Raw genomic sequence first — 19,162 nt, forward strand, 5'->3', positions numbered from 1 at the left:
CTATTGTATATGACACAATTGAAGTAGTAAATATGAAGACTGTATACTTGTTGGAAAAGATACACAATTTTGAGTGAAGAAAGAACACAAAATTGAATGATCATAATGATTTTAAGTATACAAAAACAATTTATGTCTAAAGATGAAAAGAAACTAGACGGGGGTGTCTGGGTGGCTCAGTTGGTTAAGCAACTGCCTTCGGCTTGGGTCATGATCCTGGAGTCCCGGGATTGAGTCCCGTGTCGGGCTCCCTGCTCAGCAGGGAGTCTACTTCTCCCTCTGACCCTCCCCCCTCTCATGCTCTCTCTCTCATTCTCTCTCTCAAATAAATAAGAAAGAAAGAAACTAGAGGGATGTAAATGAGTAGGGTATTTAGAGGAGTTATAATATTTTAATGAAGTTACCATTTTTAAGTAAAAACCGTAAGTTACTAATTGAACAAATATTTATTGAACATCTACTATATACTAAATGCCAGTGATAGAGTGTACATGGTATACAAAACATGTAGACTGCCCTTGTAGATCTTCTGGTCAAGTGAGAGGGACATCAATCAAATATAAGTAGAAGGTTATGCCATTGATAAGTGCTATGAAAAAGAGCTATATGGTCATATGTGAATTTATAATAGTGGGATTGGCTCTATTCAGGGAAGATGACATTGATCTGATTTTTGAATAGACATTAAGTATGTGAAAAAGGGAAGGAAGAATATTCTAGATTTGCTCTCTCCAGTACAGTTGCAACCAGCCACATGTGTCTATTAAAAACCTGTGTCTAGGGGCGCCTGGGTGGCTCAGTCGGTTAAGCGTCTGCCTTCGGCTCAGGTCATGATCTCAGGGTCCTGGGATCGAGTCCCATGTTGGGCTCTCTGCTCAGCAGGGAGTCTGCTTCTCACTCTCCCTCTGTGTACTCTCTTTCTCTCAAATAAATAAATAAAATCTTTAAAAAACAAAACCTGTGGCTATTAACAATTAGTCCAAACTGAGATGTGCTGTAAGGGTCAAAATACATTGGGTTTTGAAGACTTAGTACAAACAACACAATGTAGATTATCTCAATTTTTTTAATATTGATTACATGTTGTAATGTTAATAATTTGGTTATATTGGGTATAATAAAGTACACTAAAATTAGCTTCACATGTTTCTTTTAAATTTTCTAGAAAATTTAAAGTGACCTATGACTTAACATATTTCTGTTGAATAGCACTGAATGGAAGGCATCAAAATCAGACCATTGTATAAGCAAAGAGCAAGGGGTAGCATAATATAAGATAGTACTAAGAGAGACTACACAATGAGATATATGTCATGTAAGGGAGTTTTATCTTTGTCCTGTGAGCACTGGGAAGCTATTAAGTCACTTTTAGCAGGTGGAAGGGGAGGTGTCTTGTGATCAGACTGTATTTCACTCTGGCTACATTCTTCTGTTTTAGCAATTTAATATTTACCTTTTTTTTTTTTTTTTAAAGATTTTCTTTTTTATTTATTCATTTGAGACACAGAGATAGAGAGAGAGTGCATGAACCAGGGGGGAGAGGCAGAGGGAGAGGGAGAAGCGGGCTCTCCGCCGAGCCAGGAGCCGGACGTGGGGCTTGATCCCAGCACCCTGGGATCATGACCTGAGCCGAAGGCAGACGCTTAACCATCTGAGCCACCCAGGCGCCCCTACCTTTTTTTTTTTAACTGAAAATTGTTAGACAATATGGATAAGAAGTAGATCTGTGATATCATACAGAAATTATCTATTTCACCATGTTTTTAATATACTGTTATGAATTTCTTGTCCTCGTCAAAATTATTTTAATTAAATTTATTTAATTTAGATTCTTCCTGGAATAGTAAGTGTTCATCCTGTAATAAGAAATCTGGCTGTTTTATGCTTGGGATGCTGTGGACTACAGAATCAGGATTTTGCAAGTAAACACTTCGTATTACTGTTGCAGGTAGGATTTATCCTATGACAAAATCTTGGTTGTATTTCCTGAAATAAGTACTCAGAATCTGTGGTGATAATTTGAGTGCTCTGAATTTAATTTATTCCAGGGCTTATTAATGATGATGACTGTTACGGATGACTTTTAGGGACTGGATGATTTTTATCTTTAGATTTCTTTCTTGTTAAAGTAGAAAAAAAGATGAAATGTCAATTATTTAAGATATTTTTTAAAAATTAAACATATAGCATATTCTGTGCCCAGCATTATTCTAGGCTTGGAAAATAATAAGATAGATAATGAAAAAAACCAAGATAAAAGTTGCTGTCCTAATGAAGCTTACATTTTAGAAGGGGAAACACAATGAAAAATAAACAATACATAGCGTGTCAGATTAAAAAAAGCAAAGAAGAGGAGTAAGGAGTGGAAATAGGGAGAAGGATCTATTTCTTAGAGAAAGGCCTCACTAATAAGTTGAATTTGAGCCAATACCAGAGGAAAGTGGGAGAATGAACAATGTAGATATCTGGGTAAGATGTTTCTGAGGAGAGGGAAGAACAGGGGAAGGGCCCCTGAAGTAGGACTTTGTTTCACATGTTCAAGGAGCAGGGTAACTACGGCTAGGGCAAATTGAGCAAAGAGGAAAATAGTAGGAGAAAGGATTTGCAGGCAACAGGATGTCCGTATCTTCTAGGGACTTAAGAGACTTCACTGTGAATGAAATGGGAAAGAACTGGAGGATTTTGAGTAGAGGATTATTATGATCTGACTGGGGTATAGTGTTGATGTAGACCAGGGGTTGACAGACCTTCTTTGTAAACGGCTAGAGAGTAAATATTTTTGACTTTGTAGGCCATATGGTGTGTCTCGAGTACTATTCTGCGGTGCAAGTGTGAAGACACCCAAGACAATATGTAAATGAATTAGTGTGATAGTAGTTTAGTAAAAATCTATTTATGGACAGTAAAATTTAAATTTCAGATAATTTTCACATGTAATGAAATTGTTTTTTTTAACCATTTAAAGATGTGTAACTCTTCTTAACTTGAAGTCTGTGCAAAAACAGGCAGCAGACTGGATTTGGCCCCTTACCCATAGTTTGCAGGTCCCTAATATTAACTGTAGGGGTACAAGTATGGAAGCAGAGATACTCATAAGGAAGGTATGCAATTATCCAGGAAAGAGATGATGATTTGGACCAGTATTCAAGTGGTTATTGGGGTTGTGAGAAGGGGTGGTAATATAAGTTTGGAAGATGACATCTTTAGAATTTGGTGATGAGGGGCGCCTGGGTGGCTCAGTCGTTAAGCGTCTGCCTTCAGCTCAGGTCATGATCCCAGGGTCCTGGGATCGAGTCCCACATCGGGCTCCCTGCTCGGCAGGAAGCCTGCTTCTCCCTCTCCCACTCCCCCTGCTTGTGTTCCCTCTCTCGCTGTGACTCTCTCTGTCAAATAAATAAATAAAATCTTTAAAAAAAAAAAAAAATATAGAATTTGGTGATGAATCTGATGTAACATGTGAGAGAAAGAAATTGAAGATAGCTAAGAATTTTAGCCCAAATAATTGGAAAGATAAACTTGCCCTTTCCTGTGATAGGGAAAACAGAGGAACAGGTTGTATGGCAGGTGGATGAGATAAGGAGTTCAATTTTGAGCATGGTAAATTTGAAGTTTGAGTTCCAAGTGGATATATCAAATAAGACATTTGTATGTGAGTTTGGAGATAGGAGGGAAGTGCAAGTTGGAGAGATTAATTCTAAGTCTTTATAATAGTATCCAGTGCTTAGAGATTGGATGTTATGTGAGGGATGAGTGTAGATTGAGTAGAGATCTTGACTTTGTAGTTCCCTAGGGCTTAGGCCACATTTCAAGGAAAGGGGAGATAAAGAGAACCAGTAAAGGCTAAGGCGAAGTAGACAGTAAGGGGAGAGTGTGATGTCATTCCTAGAAGGCAAATGAAGATGATATTTTACAGGGGCTAGCATCACCCGACTGTCCAATGCTGGTGACAGGTTGATAAGGATTTATAATTGACCATTTGGGGCAAATAAGGAAGTGTTTGGTGACTTTCATGAGAATAGCTTATGTGAAGGGCAAAGCTTTATTGGAGTGGTCTGAAGAGAGAATTATGAGAGAGGAATTGGAGATAGCCAGTGTAGACTACTCTTTCAAGATTTTATTTTTGTTAGGAGAAATAGAAATGGGGAGGTAGCAAGAGAAGGGTTTGGAATAAAAAGAAGAGGTTTTTGGTTTTGTTTTAGATTTTTTTTAAGATGGAGAAGATTACACCATGTTTGTAATAAATACTAAGGACAATGGCTCTGTTGAAAGGAAAAAATTGATAATACAGGAAGAGAAGGCACTTGCTAGAATGCTACTGAATAGACAAGAAGGATGAAATCTAGTGTACCAATGGAATGTATTTGACTTTTTAACGTCTTTGAACATCTATCTTTTAACATTTGGGCCTGGCTTAACTTCAAAAATATACCTCCCTCCACTTCTCCATATGAAAAGACAATGTGACTCAGGTAGCATCTAGTATTGCCAAATGTAATGGTATAAAAAAGCTGCAGGGAATTTTAGTGCAAATTGCTTGCCAGCGGTAAATGGGAGTGCTTTGTGTGCTCAGTTTGAAAATAACGTGACAACACAGATCATCATTTTCATGAAAAGATTATTTTAAAAGACTGAACTCTGGGGTGCCAGGTGGCTCAGTTGGTTGAGCATCCAACTCTTTATTTTGGCTCAGGACATGATCTCTCAGAGTCCTGAAATCTGCCAGTGTTGGGCTCCATGGGAGTCTGCTAGAGATTCTCTCTCTCCCACTGCTTTGCCCCCTGTTCGCACGTGCTCGCTCGCTCTCTCTCAAATAAATAAATAAATGTTAAAAAAAAAAAAAAAAAAGACTGAACTCAAGCAATAGTAGAGTATTCCCTCAGCATGAAACCCTTATCTTGGAGCATGCTTTAATTTGCAATCACATTACCAAGGGAAAAAAAGCATACAATTAGAACTTGGGGAAGTCATGTGTTCTGGAAATGGTCAAACTGCTCGTGGCTTGTATCAGAGGAAGAAAATTAAAATCATACTTACGTCAAAAGATAGTCATTAGGAATTTCAGGGTTTTGTTTTAGTTTCCTTTTTTGGAGCATTTGGCATCTCATCAATTTATTTACTGTGCAGTGATGAAATTCCTGTTGATGCTCTGTTTATATTTATCATCCTATGCTGCTGTTGTCTTAGAAAAATTTCTGTTATTGTTAGATCCTTTTGGAAACTTGAAATGTCAGTATTATCTTTTTTATTATTATTATTATTTTTTAAAGATTTTACTTATTTGACACAGAGCGAGAGATAGCGAAAGCAGGAACACAAGCAGGGGGAGTGGGAGAGGGAGAAGCAGGCTTCCCCCAGAGCAGGGAGCCCAATGTGGGACTTGATCCCAGGACCCTGGGATCATGACCTGAGCCGAAGGCAGACACGTAACGACTGAGCCACCCAGGCACCGTCAGTCTTATCTTTAAAAATGATGTGAAAGTTCCTTTCTCAAAGAAACAAAAATTTTGGTACTTTGTCCAGATGAATCATTTATAGTACTTGGCCCTACATCTGGTTTTGCTCTAAGATGTAGAGTGAATCTGCATGTGTTATAGTCATTCTTTCTCAGTCAGTTGGCATCAGTGATTCTGTTAGTAATTAGAAGGAAGTCTTGTTTACTATTGTGAAATTTTTTGGCTTAATATAGGTGCCCAGAGAATAAAATCCTGTATTTTCAAAGAGGTTTTGCTAAGAAATACTGTATATATAGTAAGCTCTCTACTTGGGTTTCCTGGCTTCCTAGAAGATGGGTCTTGAAGTGCTAGATTGATCTCTGGTCATTACTCTTAAGTGGAAGAAAAATCTTATTAGAACATTCAGTAGTGAAGAATTCATTTATGTCTAGCTTAAGTAGCTTTTTTTTTTTTTTGGCTCTAAAAATGGGATAAAACATTCATTAAGATATTCTATATACCATTAAGAATGCTGCTGAAAAATTGTGAGTTGTAGTCAGGTTGGAACTCTAATTGAGGAGATTAAAGGTAGACAGTTACATAAAATTTCTAGTATTGCAGCAAAGGAAACACCATAGAACTTTTCTAAAAGATAATTAAGTTCACTTAGCCTTTGAAGATGAAATGTGGATTTTGATCCTTTTAATTTTTGCTGGCCATAACATCAGTAATAAGTGCTGTGGTCATTGCAGCCAAAGAAATATAGTATGATTGTAATGCTTAAGCGTGTCCTGGAGCATTCTGATATGTTTAATACTAACTCATGCTCCACTTGACAGAGCGTATAGGAGCCTTGATACTGTTTATTTTTATATTTGTACTTCTCCGTCGTGGAAAGGAATTGTCAAAATCAAGCAGGTGTGAAAGATAAATGATGTTTCTTATCAAGACCATTCCACAATTTTACCCTCTTCCAAATCAAACCAGTCAATAGAAAAGCAGCCTTGTCATGGAATTAAAGTTTTAAAGAATTGAAGTTGCCCCCCTCTTTTGTAATATAAACAACTGAGATCCCTAAACTTTTTTTGAGGACTAGCTATTAATATTTGCCTGAAAAAAAATCTATATCTATACATATATATATATATATATATATATATATATATATATATATTTTTTTTTTTTTTTTTTTTTTTTTAAAGTAGGCTCCATGCCCAATGTGAGCCCAGTGCAGGGCTCAAACTCATGACCATGAGATCAAGAGTCAGACACTGACTGAGCCACCCAGGCACCCCTAGATATTTTTTTGTAAATTAAAAATGTTTGTGAATATCAGGTTCAAATGCAGTAAAATAAGTTATATGTAGGGGCTTCTGGGTGGCTCAGTCAGTTAAGCGCCTGCCTTGATCCCAGGATCCTGGGATCAAGTCCCTTGTCGGGCTCCTTGCTCAGCAGGGAGCCTGCTTCTCTCTCTCCCTCTGCCCCTCCCCCTGCTTGTGCTCTCACTCTCGCTGTCTCTCTCCCTCTGTCAAATAAATAAATCTATAAAAAAAAAATAAAAAGTTATATGTAAAATTTTGTCCTTTTTTTTTTGTATGTTATTCTGCAGTGGGGTTTTAAGCTCTTCTCATGTCCTTAAAAGGGTTTATGATCAAAAGAAGTTAACCACTGAATGAATTCATTTGTTCATAAAGTTACTTTTTGGGCTCTCATTAGAAGATTTTAAATTAAGGGAAAATAGCTATCTTTTGGGGGAGTAAGAAATCAGTTCTTTTTTAAATCAAGCCTTAGTAATACAAATTGATTTAAGACACGTATACACACTTGTTAGAAAGGTAAGAGAGAGAAATCCTTCCTTCCTTCCTTCTTGGCTTCATGCCCAACATGGGGCTCAAACTCACAACCTCAGGATCAAGTCACATGTTCTACTGACTGAGCCAGTTAGGTGCCCCAGAAATTATTTCATTTTAAAGTCTTGCTTAGATAAATACAGTATTGAGAGCTATTGCTAACCAGTAAGGGACTGAGAAGGACAAGGAAAACCAAGTTGCTGCTAAAAGAGTAGCATGTTTAGAAATCTTATAGAATAGTCCTTACATTGCATTTGTCTCTGAGAAATTTGTAGGTCTTACCATCATAGATAACATTTTGAAATTTCTTTCAAAGATTTGAGCTATTTTTCTCAATTCACTAACTTGACCAACTTGTGATTTTTATTCATTCTAAAGGCTAAGCCATATAGCCAAGTAGTGGATCAATGTCCAAAATTTAAATGCATTAAAGAATATAATAAAGCTTTTCATAATAGAAATATTCAGCTCTATCTTTTTCATGGCTTTGAAATTTAGTATATAGGAATTCAGTGTTCTTAACCTAGGACAGACTCATACAAACTGCTGGATTTTATAGTTTACCTCCTTTTATAAAGGAGTCCAGTTCATTGAGAACTGAATTTACTTTTAATGAAATTTGAATTTATTGAACTAATAAAGAAAATTTTATCTTTAGTAAAGCTTGCTAACCTGGAAGAGTACTGATATTCTAATGAATGCTTTTTATTGGTTAAAATGTAATGTTTTTTACTTAATGGATGGCCGTAACAATTACAATGTAATTGAACAGTTTTTCTAGATCTTAAAAAAAAATCATATCCAATATATTCATTCTTTTTCAAATAAAAGGAACAAATAATATACTACAGCCTGATTCTAGTTCTAGGAATTTTTTTTGTACTGAAGATGAACTTTTCCTGAATGAAATAGAAGTCTAAGTGTTATGGTACAAATGAAAATAATAACGTTAAAACAAATTTTAATTTTTGAAAAATGATGTTTCATGTGGACTTGACTGTTGGAATTAGACTAAGAAAATAAGGTACATGTTAATTTTATACAGCATAGACAATGAAAAGTTTACTGAATTTACTTTTTTTGGCGGGGGATGTTTCAATTTAGGTTTTGCAAATTGATGATGTGACAATAAAAATAAGTGCTTTAAAGGCAATCTTTGACCAACTGATGACGTTTGGTATTGAGCCATTTAAAACTAAAAAAATCAAAGCCGTACAAAGTGAAGATGCAGAAATAAACACTGATGGAGACCAAGAGTTCAAAGAAGCTGAAGAAGAGACTGCTACAGCCAAGAATGTTCTGAAACTCCTTTCTGATTTCTTAGATAGTGAGGTAAGAAATAATCACAGCCTTGTTATTATGAAATTTCTTTTTATTGTGTATGTTTGTGCTCTTTATTTTTTTTAGGCTGAAGCTTAAATTTGACCAACATTTAAAAATTTTGCCTTTTAAATATGATTAAGTTCCACTTTCATTCCTAATATACCTTGTTTCTCACTGTCGGATTGTATATGCAGAGAATTGAAGTGAAAACAAAAATGACTATTAGAGGGGGTTCCGGTTTTTTTTTGGATTTTTTTTTTTTAATCTTTTCCCATGTCTTTATGATTTATGACTTAAAGTTTTTCCCCGGAGTCTTAAGAAATAATTTAAAATAATTTTACATTGGGTTGGTGGAAGGTCTGAGATAGGGTATGGAATTAGATTTTTTTCCTTAAGGTACCCCTGAACTACATTTTTATAGCATATATAAGCAATAAAAAAAAAATTTTTTTTTTAAGATTTTATTTATTTATTTGACAGAGAGAGACACAGCAAGAGAGGGAACACAAGCAGGGGGAGTGGGAGAGGGAGAAGCAGGCCTCCTGCGGAGCAGGGAGCCCTATGCTGGGCTCTATCCCAGGACTCTGGGATCATGACCTGAGCCGAAGGCAGACGCTTAACGACTGAGCCACCCAGGTGCCCCAACAATCAAAAATTTTTTGTATTTTTTTTATTGAGGTGAAATTGATATAAACAGTTTTAAAGTCGACAGTTGATTGGCATTTAGTACCTTCACAATGTAATGCAACTGCCACCTCTATATAATTTTTAAAACATTTTCACTATCCCAAAAGGAAGAACTGTATCCTTTAAGCAGTTGCTCCCTATTTCTCCTTCTCCCTGTTCCTTATAGTCACCAATATGCCTTTTGTCTCTATGGATTTAACTTTTCTGGATATTTCATATAAATGGAATCATATAGTATGTGACCTCATGTCTGCTTTCTTTCACTTAGCTTCTTTTCTTTCTTTCTTTTTGGATATATTTGTTTATTTATTTGCTTTATCTGTAAGTCCCATGGGGGAGGGGACTATGCTTGCATGTTTTTGTTTTTTTGTTTTTTAAATAGCCAAGGTATAGTACATCATTAGGTTTTGATACAATGTTCAGGATTCATTAGTTGAATATAACACCCAGTGCTCATCATATCACATGCACTCTTTAATTCCTATCACCCTGTTACCCCATTCCCCCACCCACCTCCCTTTCTGCAACCTTCGATTTGTTTCCTGTAGTCAAGAGTCTCATGGTTTGTCTCTCTCAATGATTTCTTCCCGTTCAGTTTTCCCTCCCTTCCCCTATTGTCTTCTGCATTATACCTTATGTTCCACATGAGTGAAACCATATGATAATTGTGTTTCTCTGATTGACTTATTTTACTTAGCATAATACCCTCCAGTTCCATCCATGTCGATGTAAATGATAGATATTCATCCTTTCTGATGGCTGAGTAATATTCCATTGTATATATGAACCACATCTTCTTTATCCATTCATCTCTTGAAGGACATCTCGGCTCCTTCCACAGTTTGGCTATTGTGGACATTGCTGCTATAAACATTGGGGTGCGGGTGCCCCTTCTTTTCACTACATCTGTATCTTTGGGGTAAATTGCTGGGTCGTAGGGTAGTTCTATTTTTAACGTCCTGAGGATTCTCCATGCTGGTTTCCAGAGTGACTATACCAGCTTGCATTCCCACCAACAGTGTAAGAGGGTTCCCCTTTCTCCACATCCTTGCCAACATTTGTTGTTTTCTGTCTTGTTAATTTTAGCCATTCTGACTGGTATAAGGTGGTATCTCATTGTGATTTTGTTTTGTATTTCCCTGATGGCAAGTAATGTGGAGCATTTTTTCATGTGTCTGTTGTCCATTTGTATGTCTTGGAGAAGTGCCTGTTCATGTTTTCTGCCCATTTCTTGACCGGATTATTTGTTTTTTTGGATGAGTGTTGAGTTTGAGAAGTTCTTTGTAGATCTTGGATACCAGCCCTTAATCTGTAATATCATTTGCAAATATATTCTACCATTCCATAGGTTTGTTGATTGTTTCCTTTGCTGTGCAGAAGCTTTTTATCTTGATGAAGTCCCAAAAGTTCATTTTTGCTTTTTCCCTTGCCTTTAGAGATGTGTCTTGGAAAAAGTTGCTTTGTCCAAGGTCAAACAGGTTGCTGCCTGTGTTCTCCTCTAGGATTTTGATGGATTCCTGTCTCACATTTAGGTCTTTCATCCATTTTGAGTTTATCTTTGTGTATGGTGTAAGAGAATGGTCCAGTCTCATTCTTCTGCATGTGGCTGTCCAGTTTTCCCAACACGCATTTTTTGAAGAGACTTTTTTCCATTGGATATTCTTTCCTGCGTTGTTGAAGATTAGTTGACCATAGAGTTGAAGGTCCATTTCTGGGCTCTGTATTCTATTCAATTGACTTATGTGTCTGTTTTCATGCCATATCATGCTGCTTTAATGATTACAGCTTTGTAATAGAGCTTGAGGTCAGGCAGTGTGATGCCCCCAGCTTTGGTTTTCTTTTTCAACATTCCCCTGGTGATTCAGGGTCTTTTCTGATTTCATAGAAATTTTAGGATTGTTTGTTCCAGCTCTGTGAAAAATGTCAGTGGTTTTTTGATAGGGATTGCATTGAATGTGTAGATTGCTCTGGGCAGCATAGACATTTTAACAATGTTTATTTTTCCAGTCCCTGAGCATGGAATGTTTTTCCATCTCTTTGTGTGTTCCTCAATTTCTTTCATAAGTGTTCTGTAGTTTCTAGAGTACAGATCCTTTACTTCTTTGGTTAGGTTTATTCCTAGGTATCTAGTGGTTTTTGGTGTGATTGTGAATGGGATCGATTCCTTAATTTCTCTTTTTTCTGTCTCATTGTTAGTGTATAGAAATGCAACTGATTTCTGTGCATTGATTTTGTATCCTGCCACGTTGCTGAATTGCTGTATGAGTTCTAGCAATTTTGGGTTGGAATCTTTTGGGTTTTCCCCATAAAGTATCATGTCATCTGTGAAGAAAGAGAGTTTGATTACTTCTTTGCTGATTTGGATGCCTTTTCTTTCTTTTTGTTGTCTGATTACTGAAGCTAGGACTTCTAGTACTGTGTTGAACAATAGTGGTGAGAGTGGGCATTCTTGCTGTGTTCCTGACCTTAAGGGAAAAGCTCTTAGTTTTTCTCCATTGAGAATTATAATCGCTGTGGCACTTAGCTTATTTTCGAGGCTCATTCATATTGTAGCTTGTATCAGTACTTCATTCCTTCTTATGGCAGAACACTCATTTTATGTATATATCACAATTTCCTTAGCCATTCATCCATTGAAAAATATTTGGGCTGTTTTCATCTTTTAGCTATTGGGTATATAATCCTGTTATGAACATGTGTGGGCATGTATTTTCTGTTCTTTGGGGTATATACCTAGGAGAGGCTTACTGGGATTTATGGTAATTTTTTTTTTTTTTAATGATTCACCCCCAATCTAGTTAATTAACACATCCCAACAATTCACATATTTATTTACTTGTTTTAGTGAGAACATTTAAATTCTACTCTCATAGCAAAGTTCAATTATACAATACAGTGTTACCAACTAAGGTCACCGTGTTTTACATTAGGTCTCCAGAATTGTATTTATTTATTTATTTTTTAAGAACTTGTAGCTGAAAGTTTGTACCCTTTTACCAATGTTTCTGTATTTCTCCCAACCCCCAGTCCTGGCAGCTACTTTTCTACTCCATTTCTATGAGTTTGACCATTTTTTTATATTTACTTTTTTTTTTAAGATTCTACATTTAAAGTGATACATACAGTATTTATCTTTGTCTGGGTATTTCACTTAGCACAGTGTCCTGAAGGCCTATCCATGTTGTTGATGGTAGGATTTCCTTTTCTTATCTGCAAATATATTCTGTTGTATATATTCATATATATACCACATCTTCTTCATCCAGTCATCCATCAGTGGGCATTTAGGTTGTTTCCATATCTTGGCTATTGTAAGTAATGCTGCAGTGAACATGGGAGTGCAGATATCTTTTTGAGATTCTGTTTTCATTTCCTTTGGATATATATCCTGAAGTGAGATTGCTCTGTCATATGGTAATTCTATTTTTAATTTTTTTTTTTTTTTTTTTAGGATTTATCCATTCATTTTACAGAGAGAGTGTTTGTGTGAGCATGGGAAGGTACAGAGGGAATGGGAGAGAATCTCAAGCAGACTCCCTGCTGAACGAGGAGCTGGGTGTGGGGTTTGATCTCAGGACCTGAGCTGAAGTCGGACACTGAGCCACTCAGGCACTCCTGTTTTTAATTTTTTGAAGAACCTCTATATTGTTTTCCACAGTGCTGCACCAGTTTACATTCCCACCAGCAGTGCACAAGGCTTCCCTTTCCTCCACATCCTCACCAATACTTAGCTCTTGTTTTTTTGTTGAAAGTCATTCAAACAAGTTGAGGTGATAATGCATTGTGGTTTTGATTTGCATTTCCATGATGATTAGTGATGTTGAGCACTTTATCGTGTGCCTGTTGTTGTTTCTATGTTTTTGGAAAAATACCATTTCAATTCCTCTGCTCATTTTTTTTTAAGTTTTTATTTAAATTCCAGTTAGTTAGCATACAGTGTAATGGTAGTTTCAGGTGTTCAATGTAGTGATTCCACATTTCCATACAACACCTGGTGCTCATCACAAGTGCACTCCTTAATCCTCATCATCTATTTAACCCATCCCCCACCCATCCCCCTTCTGGTAACCATCAGCTTGTTCTGTATAGTTAAGAGTATTTCTTGGTTTGCCTCTCCTCTTTTTTCCTTTGCTCATTTGTTTTGTTTCTTAAATTATATGTATGAGTGAAATCATATAGTATTTGTCTTTCTCTGACTTATTTCACTTAGCAAATACTCTCTAGATTCATCCATGTCTTTGCAAATGGCAAGATTTCATTCTTTTTGATGGCTGAGTGATATTCCACTGTATATATATACCACCTCTTTTTTATCCATTCATTAGTTGATGGACACTTGGATTGTTTCTATAATTTGGCTACTGTAGATAATACTGCCATAAACATTGGGGTGCATGTATCCCTTTGAATTAGTATTTTTGTATTCTTTGGCTAAATTCCGAGTAGTGCAGTTGTTGGATTATAAGGTAGTTCTATTTTTAACTTTTTGAGGAACCTCCATACTGTTTTCTAGCGTGGCTGTACCAGTTTGCATTCCCACCAACAGTGCAAGAGGGTTCCCCTTTCTCCATATCCTTGACAACACCTGTTGTTTCTTGTGTTGTTGATTTTAGCCATTCTGACAGGTGTGAGGTGCTTTCTCATTGTAGTTTTGATTTGTATTTTAATTGGATTGTTTGGGTTTTTTTGCTGTTGAGTTATATGAGTACCTTATATATTTGGAATATTAACCTGTTATTAAATATATAATTTGCAAATTTTTTTTTGCAATATGTAGGTTATCTTTTCATTTTGTTGATGGGTTCCCTTGCTGTGCAGAGCTGTTCAGTTTGATGCAGTCCCACTTATTTTTTGCTGATGTTGACTTTGCTTTTGGTGTCAAATCCAAAAAATCACCAAGACCTCTTTTCTTCTAGGAGTTTACGGTTTCACGTGATAATTTCTTTAACTTCTTTGAGGAACTGTCAAACTGTTTTCCACAGCAGTCAAACCATTTTACATTTTACAACATTGTACCAGGGCTTCAATTTTCCCACATTCATATCAACACTTGTTATTTTCCATTAAAAAATTTTTTAGCCATTTTAGTAGATTGAAAAGATACTTCCAGTGGTTTTGAAATGTATTTCTCTAATGACTACTGATGAGTATCTTTATGTGCTTGTTGACTATTTGTATGTCTTATTTGGAGAAATGTCTTTTCAAATATTGGGTTGTCCCTTTTGGAGTTCTTCATATATTCTGAGTAGTAGATCCTTATCAAGTATGTGATATGCAAATATTTTGTCCTATAGGTTGTCTTTTCTTAAGAATGTCCTTAGATAATATAAAACATTTGTAATTTTGATAAAGACTAAGTTGTGTTTTTTACCCTTTTATTGCTTGTGCATCTTTTGGTGTTCTAAGAATATATTGCCAATCCAAGTTATGGAGATTTGTCTCTGTGTTTTCTTCTAAGAGTTTTATTTTTAGCTTTTTATATTTAGGCTTTTGATGAATTTTCAGATAATATTTCTACATGGTGTGAGGTAGAGTTCCAACTTCATTGTTTTGCTTGTGGACATCCAGTTTGTCTTAGCACCATTAATTGAAGATACGATTTTTTTCCCACTGAATTGTTTTGGCACTTTTGTTGAGAATCAACTGACCCTACTTGTGTGAGTTTATTTCTGGACTCTCAATATTACATTATCTGTGTCAATCCAGTACCAGACCATTTTAATTTGTGTAACTTCATAATAAGTTTTGAAATTGGGGAGTTGAGTTCTCCAACTTTGTTCTTTATTCTCAGTATTGTTTGGCTACTTGGGGTCCTTTGCAATTCTTCGTGAATTGGAGGATTGGTTTTTCCATTTCTGCAAAAAAGTCCATTAGAATTTTGATAGGGGTTGCATTTGGACATGTAGATCACACTGGATAGTATTGCCGTCTTAATAATGTTAAGTCTTCCAATCCATAAACTTGGATGCCTTTCCATTTATTTAGGTCATCTTTCATTTCTTTCAAAAGTGTTTTTGTAGTTGTCAGGTTATAAATCTTTGATTTTCTTGGTTAAATTTATTGTTATATATTTGGATGCTATTGTAAATAGAATTGTTAATTTCCTTTTTGGGTGGTTGGTTCACTGATTTTGTATAGAAACTTAATTGGGTTTTCTGTGTGTTTATTTGATTTGGTATTCAACTTTGCTGCATTCACTTATTAACTCTTGTAATTTGTGTGTGTGTGAATTCTTTGGGATTTTCTCTATATAGAATCGTGTCATCTGTGAAGAGACATTGTTTCAATTCTTACTTTACAATTTGTGTTTTATTTCTTTTTCTATTTTATTTTCTTTTTCCTGCCTAATTGCTCTAACTGGAACTTTCAGTACATTGTTGAGGCAGCAATGTTGTTTCGTCTCTAATCTTAAGGGAAAATTTTTCAGTCTTTAACTATTTAGTGTGATGTAGGTTCTTTATAAATGACCTTATCACCTTGAGAAAGTTTCCTTCAATTCTTGTCTGGGTTTTTTTCATTGTTTTGGCTTTGTTTTGCTTTTGTCATGAAAGCGTGTTTAATTTTTCAAATGCTTTTTCTACATCAGTGAGATGCTCATATGGGTTTTTGTTCATTTGTTTTATTGATGTACGTTACTTTGCTTGATTTTCTTCTGTTGAACCACCCTTGCATTCTTGGGATAAGTTCTACTTGGTTATGGTGTATATGGTGTATAATCTTTTTAATATGTTGTTGGATTTGATTTGGTACCATTTTGTTGAAGATTTTTATGTCTGTATTCATAAGGGAAATTGGGCTGTTGTTGTCTTGCACTGTCTTTGTCTGCCTTTGGTATCGGGGTAATACTGACTTCATATACTGAGTTAGGAATTGTTTGTTCCTCTTCTGTTTATTGGAAGACTTTGAGAAGATTGCTGTGAATTCTTCTTTTATTACTTGGTGAGAATTTACCAGTAAAGCCATCTGGGGTCGGACTTTTCTCTTGGGGAGGTTTCTGATTACTTATTCAATTGGAGTATAATTAGAGGTCTATTTGGATTTTTTTTTTTTTTTACTGAATCAGTTTTGGTAATTTGTCTTTCTAGGAAATGTCCATTTTATCTAAGTTACTTAATTTTTGGTGATCAGTTTATAGTATTTTACAATTCTTTTTATTACTGTAAGGTCAGTTGTAATGTTCCTGTTTTCAGTTCTGATTTTAGTTGTTTGCATCTTCTTTCTTTTATCTTTGTCACTCTAGCTGAAGGTTTGTCAATTGTGTTCATATTTTCAAAGAACCAACTTTTGGTTTCATTGATTTTTCTCTTTTTCTCTCTCTGTTTTGTTTCTCTTCTCTAATCTTTAATATTTTCTTTCTCCTTCCTTCTTTAGGTTTAGTTTTTTTTTTTTTAAGTTCCTTAAAGTATAAAGTTAGGTTATTGAGGTGTTTTTTTTTGTTTTGTTTTGTTTTTTGTTTTTTTAATTCCAGTGTAATTAATGTACACTGTTATATTAGTTTCAGGTGTACAGTATAATGATTCAACAGTTCTGTGCTTTACTCAGTGCTCATTATGATAAGTGTACTTTCAGTTCCTTTCACCTATTTCATCCACCCCACCCCTCCCCCCTTTCCTCTGGTAATCACGAGTTTGTTCTCTTTATTTAAGCGTCTGTTTATTGGTGTGTCATTTTTCATTGTTCGTTTGTTTTGTTTCTTAAATTTCACATATGAATGAAATCATATGGTGTTTGTCTTTCTCTGATTGACTTTTTTCTTTTTCCTTTTTTTTTTTAATATTTTTTTTTTTTCTAAAGATTTTATTTATTTATTTGAGAGAGAGAGAATGAGAGACAGAGAGCATGAGAGGGAGGAGGGTCAGAGGGAGAAGCAGACTCCCTGCCGAGCAGGGAGCCCGATGCGGGACTCGATCCTGGGACTCCAGGATCATGACCTGAGCCGAAGGCAGTCGCTTAACCAACTGAGCCACCCAGGCGCCCCTCTTTTTCCTTTTTTTTAATGCGGGGCTCAAACTCATGACTGTGAGATCAAGACCTGAGCCAAGATCAAGAGTTGGACACTTAACCCACTGAGCTACCCAGGCACCCCACTGATTGACTTATTTCATTTACCATTATACCTTCTTGATCCATCCATGTTCTTGCAGATGGCAAGATTTCATTCTCTATTTTTTATTTTTGGTTGAGTAATATTCCATTGTATGTATGTGTGTATATATATATATTTTATCCATTCATCTACTGATGGACACGTGCATGGTTTCCATATTTTGGCTATTGTAAATACTAGTGCAGTAAATATGTGTATATATCTTTTTGGAATTGATGTTTTTATATTCTTTGGGTAAATACCCAGTAGTGGAATTACTGGATCATATGATAATTCTATTTTTAATTTTTTGAGGCACCTTCATACTTGCATTCCCACCAACAGCACATGAGGGTTCCTTTTCTCCACATCCTTGCCAAACTTGTTGTGTCTTGTGTTTTTGATTTTAGCCATTCTTACAGGTGTGAGTTAATATCATTGAGGTTTTGATTTGCATTTCCCTGATGATAAGTGATGTTGAGCATCTTTTCATGTGTCTGTTGGCCATCTGTATGTCTTCTTTGGAGAAATGTCTGTTCATGTCTTCTGCCCATTTTTTTTTTTTTTTTTCTTCTGCCCATTTTTTAATTGGATTATTTTTTGGTGTTGAGTTGTATGAGTTCTTTATATATTTTTGATACTAATTCTTTATCAGATATGTCATTTGCAAATATCTTCTCCCATTCAGTAGGTTATCTTTTAGTTTTGTTGATTATTTCCTTTGCTGTGCAGTAGCTTTCTGTTTTGATGTAATACCAGTAGTTTGTTTATTTTTGCTTTTGTTTCCCTTTTCTCAGGAGACATATCTAGGAAAGTGTTGCTGCTGCTGATATCAAAGAAATTACTGCCTGTGTTCTCTTCTAGGGTATTTATGGTTTCAGGTCTCACATTTAGATTTTCATTTAGCATTAGCATTTTGAGTTTATTTTTGTGTATGGTGTAAGAAAATTGTCCAGTTTCATTGTTTTGCATGTAGCTGTTTAGTTTTCCACTTGTTGAAGAGACTTGTCTTTTTCCCATTTGTGTGTTTTTGCCTCCTTTCTTGAAGATTAATTGACCATATAATTGTGTGTTTATTTCTGGGCTCTCTATTTTGTTCTTTTGATGTTTGTATCTATTTTTTGTGCTAGTGCCTTACTATTTTAATTACTACAGCTTTGTAGTATATCTTGAAATCTGGAGTTGTGAAACCTCCAGTTTTGTTCTACTTTTTCAAGATTACTCTAGTTTTTTGGGGTCTTTTGTGGTTCCATACATATTTTAGGGTTATTTGCTCTAGTTTTGTGAAAAATGCTATTGGTATTTTGATAGGGATTGCATTAAATATGTAGATTGCTTTGGGTACTATGGACATTTTAACAATATTGTTCTCCCAATTCATGAACATGGAATCTCTTTCCATTTGTTTGTGTCATCTTCAGTTTCTTTTATCACTGTTTTATAGTTTTCACAGTACAGGTCTTTCACCTTCTTGGTTACATTTATTCCTAGGTATTTTATTCTTTTTGGTGCAATTGTAAATGGGATTGTTTTCTTAATTTCTCTTTCTGTTACTTCATTATTTGTGTATATAGGAATGCAAACAATTGCTGTATATTGATTTTGAATCTGACCTTCCTGAATTCATTTATCGGTTCTAGTAGTGTTTTGGTGGAGTCTTTAGGGTTTTCTCTATAGGATATCATTTCATCTGTAAATAGTGAATTTTACTTCTCCCTTACTGATTTAGATGCCTTTTATTTCTTTTTGTTGTCTGATTGCTATGGCTAGGACTTCCAGAACTA

General features: G+C 35.5%; 1 protein-coding gene across 1 annotated transcript in view; it reads left to right on the forward strand.

Annotated features, from left to right (window-relative positions):
• NCAPG (non-SMC condensin I complex subunit G) overlaps window positions 1-19,162 on the forward strand; it is a 51,363-nt gene that overhangs the window by 17,552 nt on the left and 14,649 nt on the right. The window contains exons 13-14 of the mRNA XM_032400091.1: window positions 1,829-1,948; window positions 8,387-8,614. Coding sequence (XP_032255982.1) covers window positions 1,829-1,948; window positions 8,387-8,614 — 348 coding nt within the window. The remainder of the gene's footprint in view (window positions 1-1,828; window positions 1,949-8,386; window positions 8,615-19,162) is intronic.

This window comes from Phoca vitulina, unplaced genomic scaffold, assembly GCF_004348235.1.
Source record: "Phoca vitulina isolate PV1807 unplaced genomic scaffold, GSC_HSeal_1.0 scaffold3, whole genome shotgun sequence".
Lineage (NCBI taxonomy): Eukaryota > Metazoa > Chordata > Mammalia > Carnivora > Phocidae > Phoca > Phoca vitulina.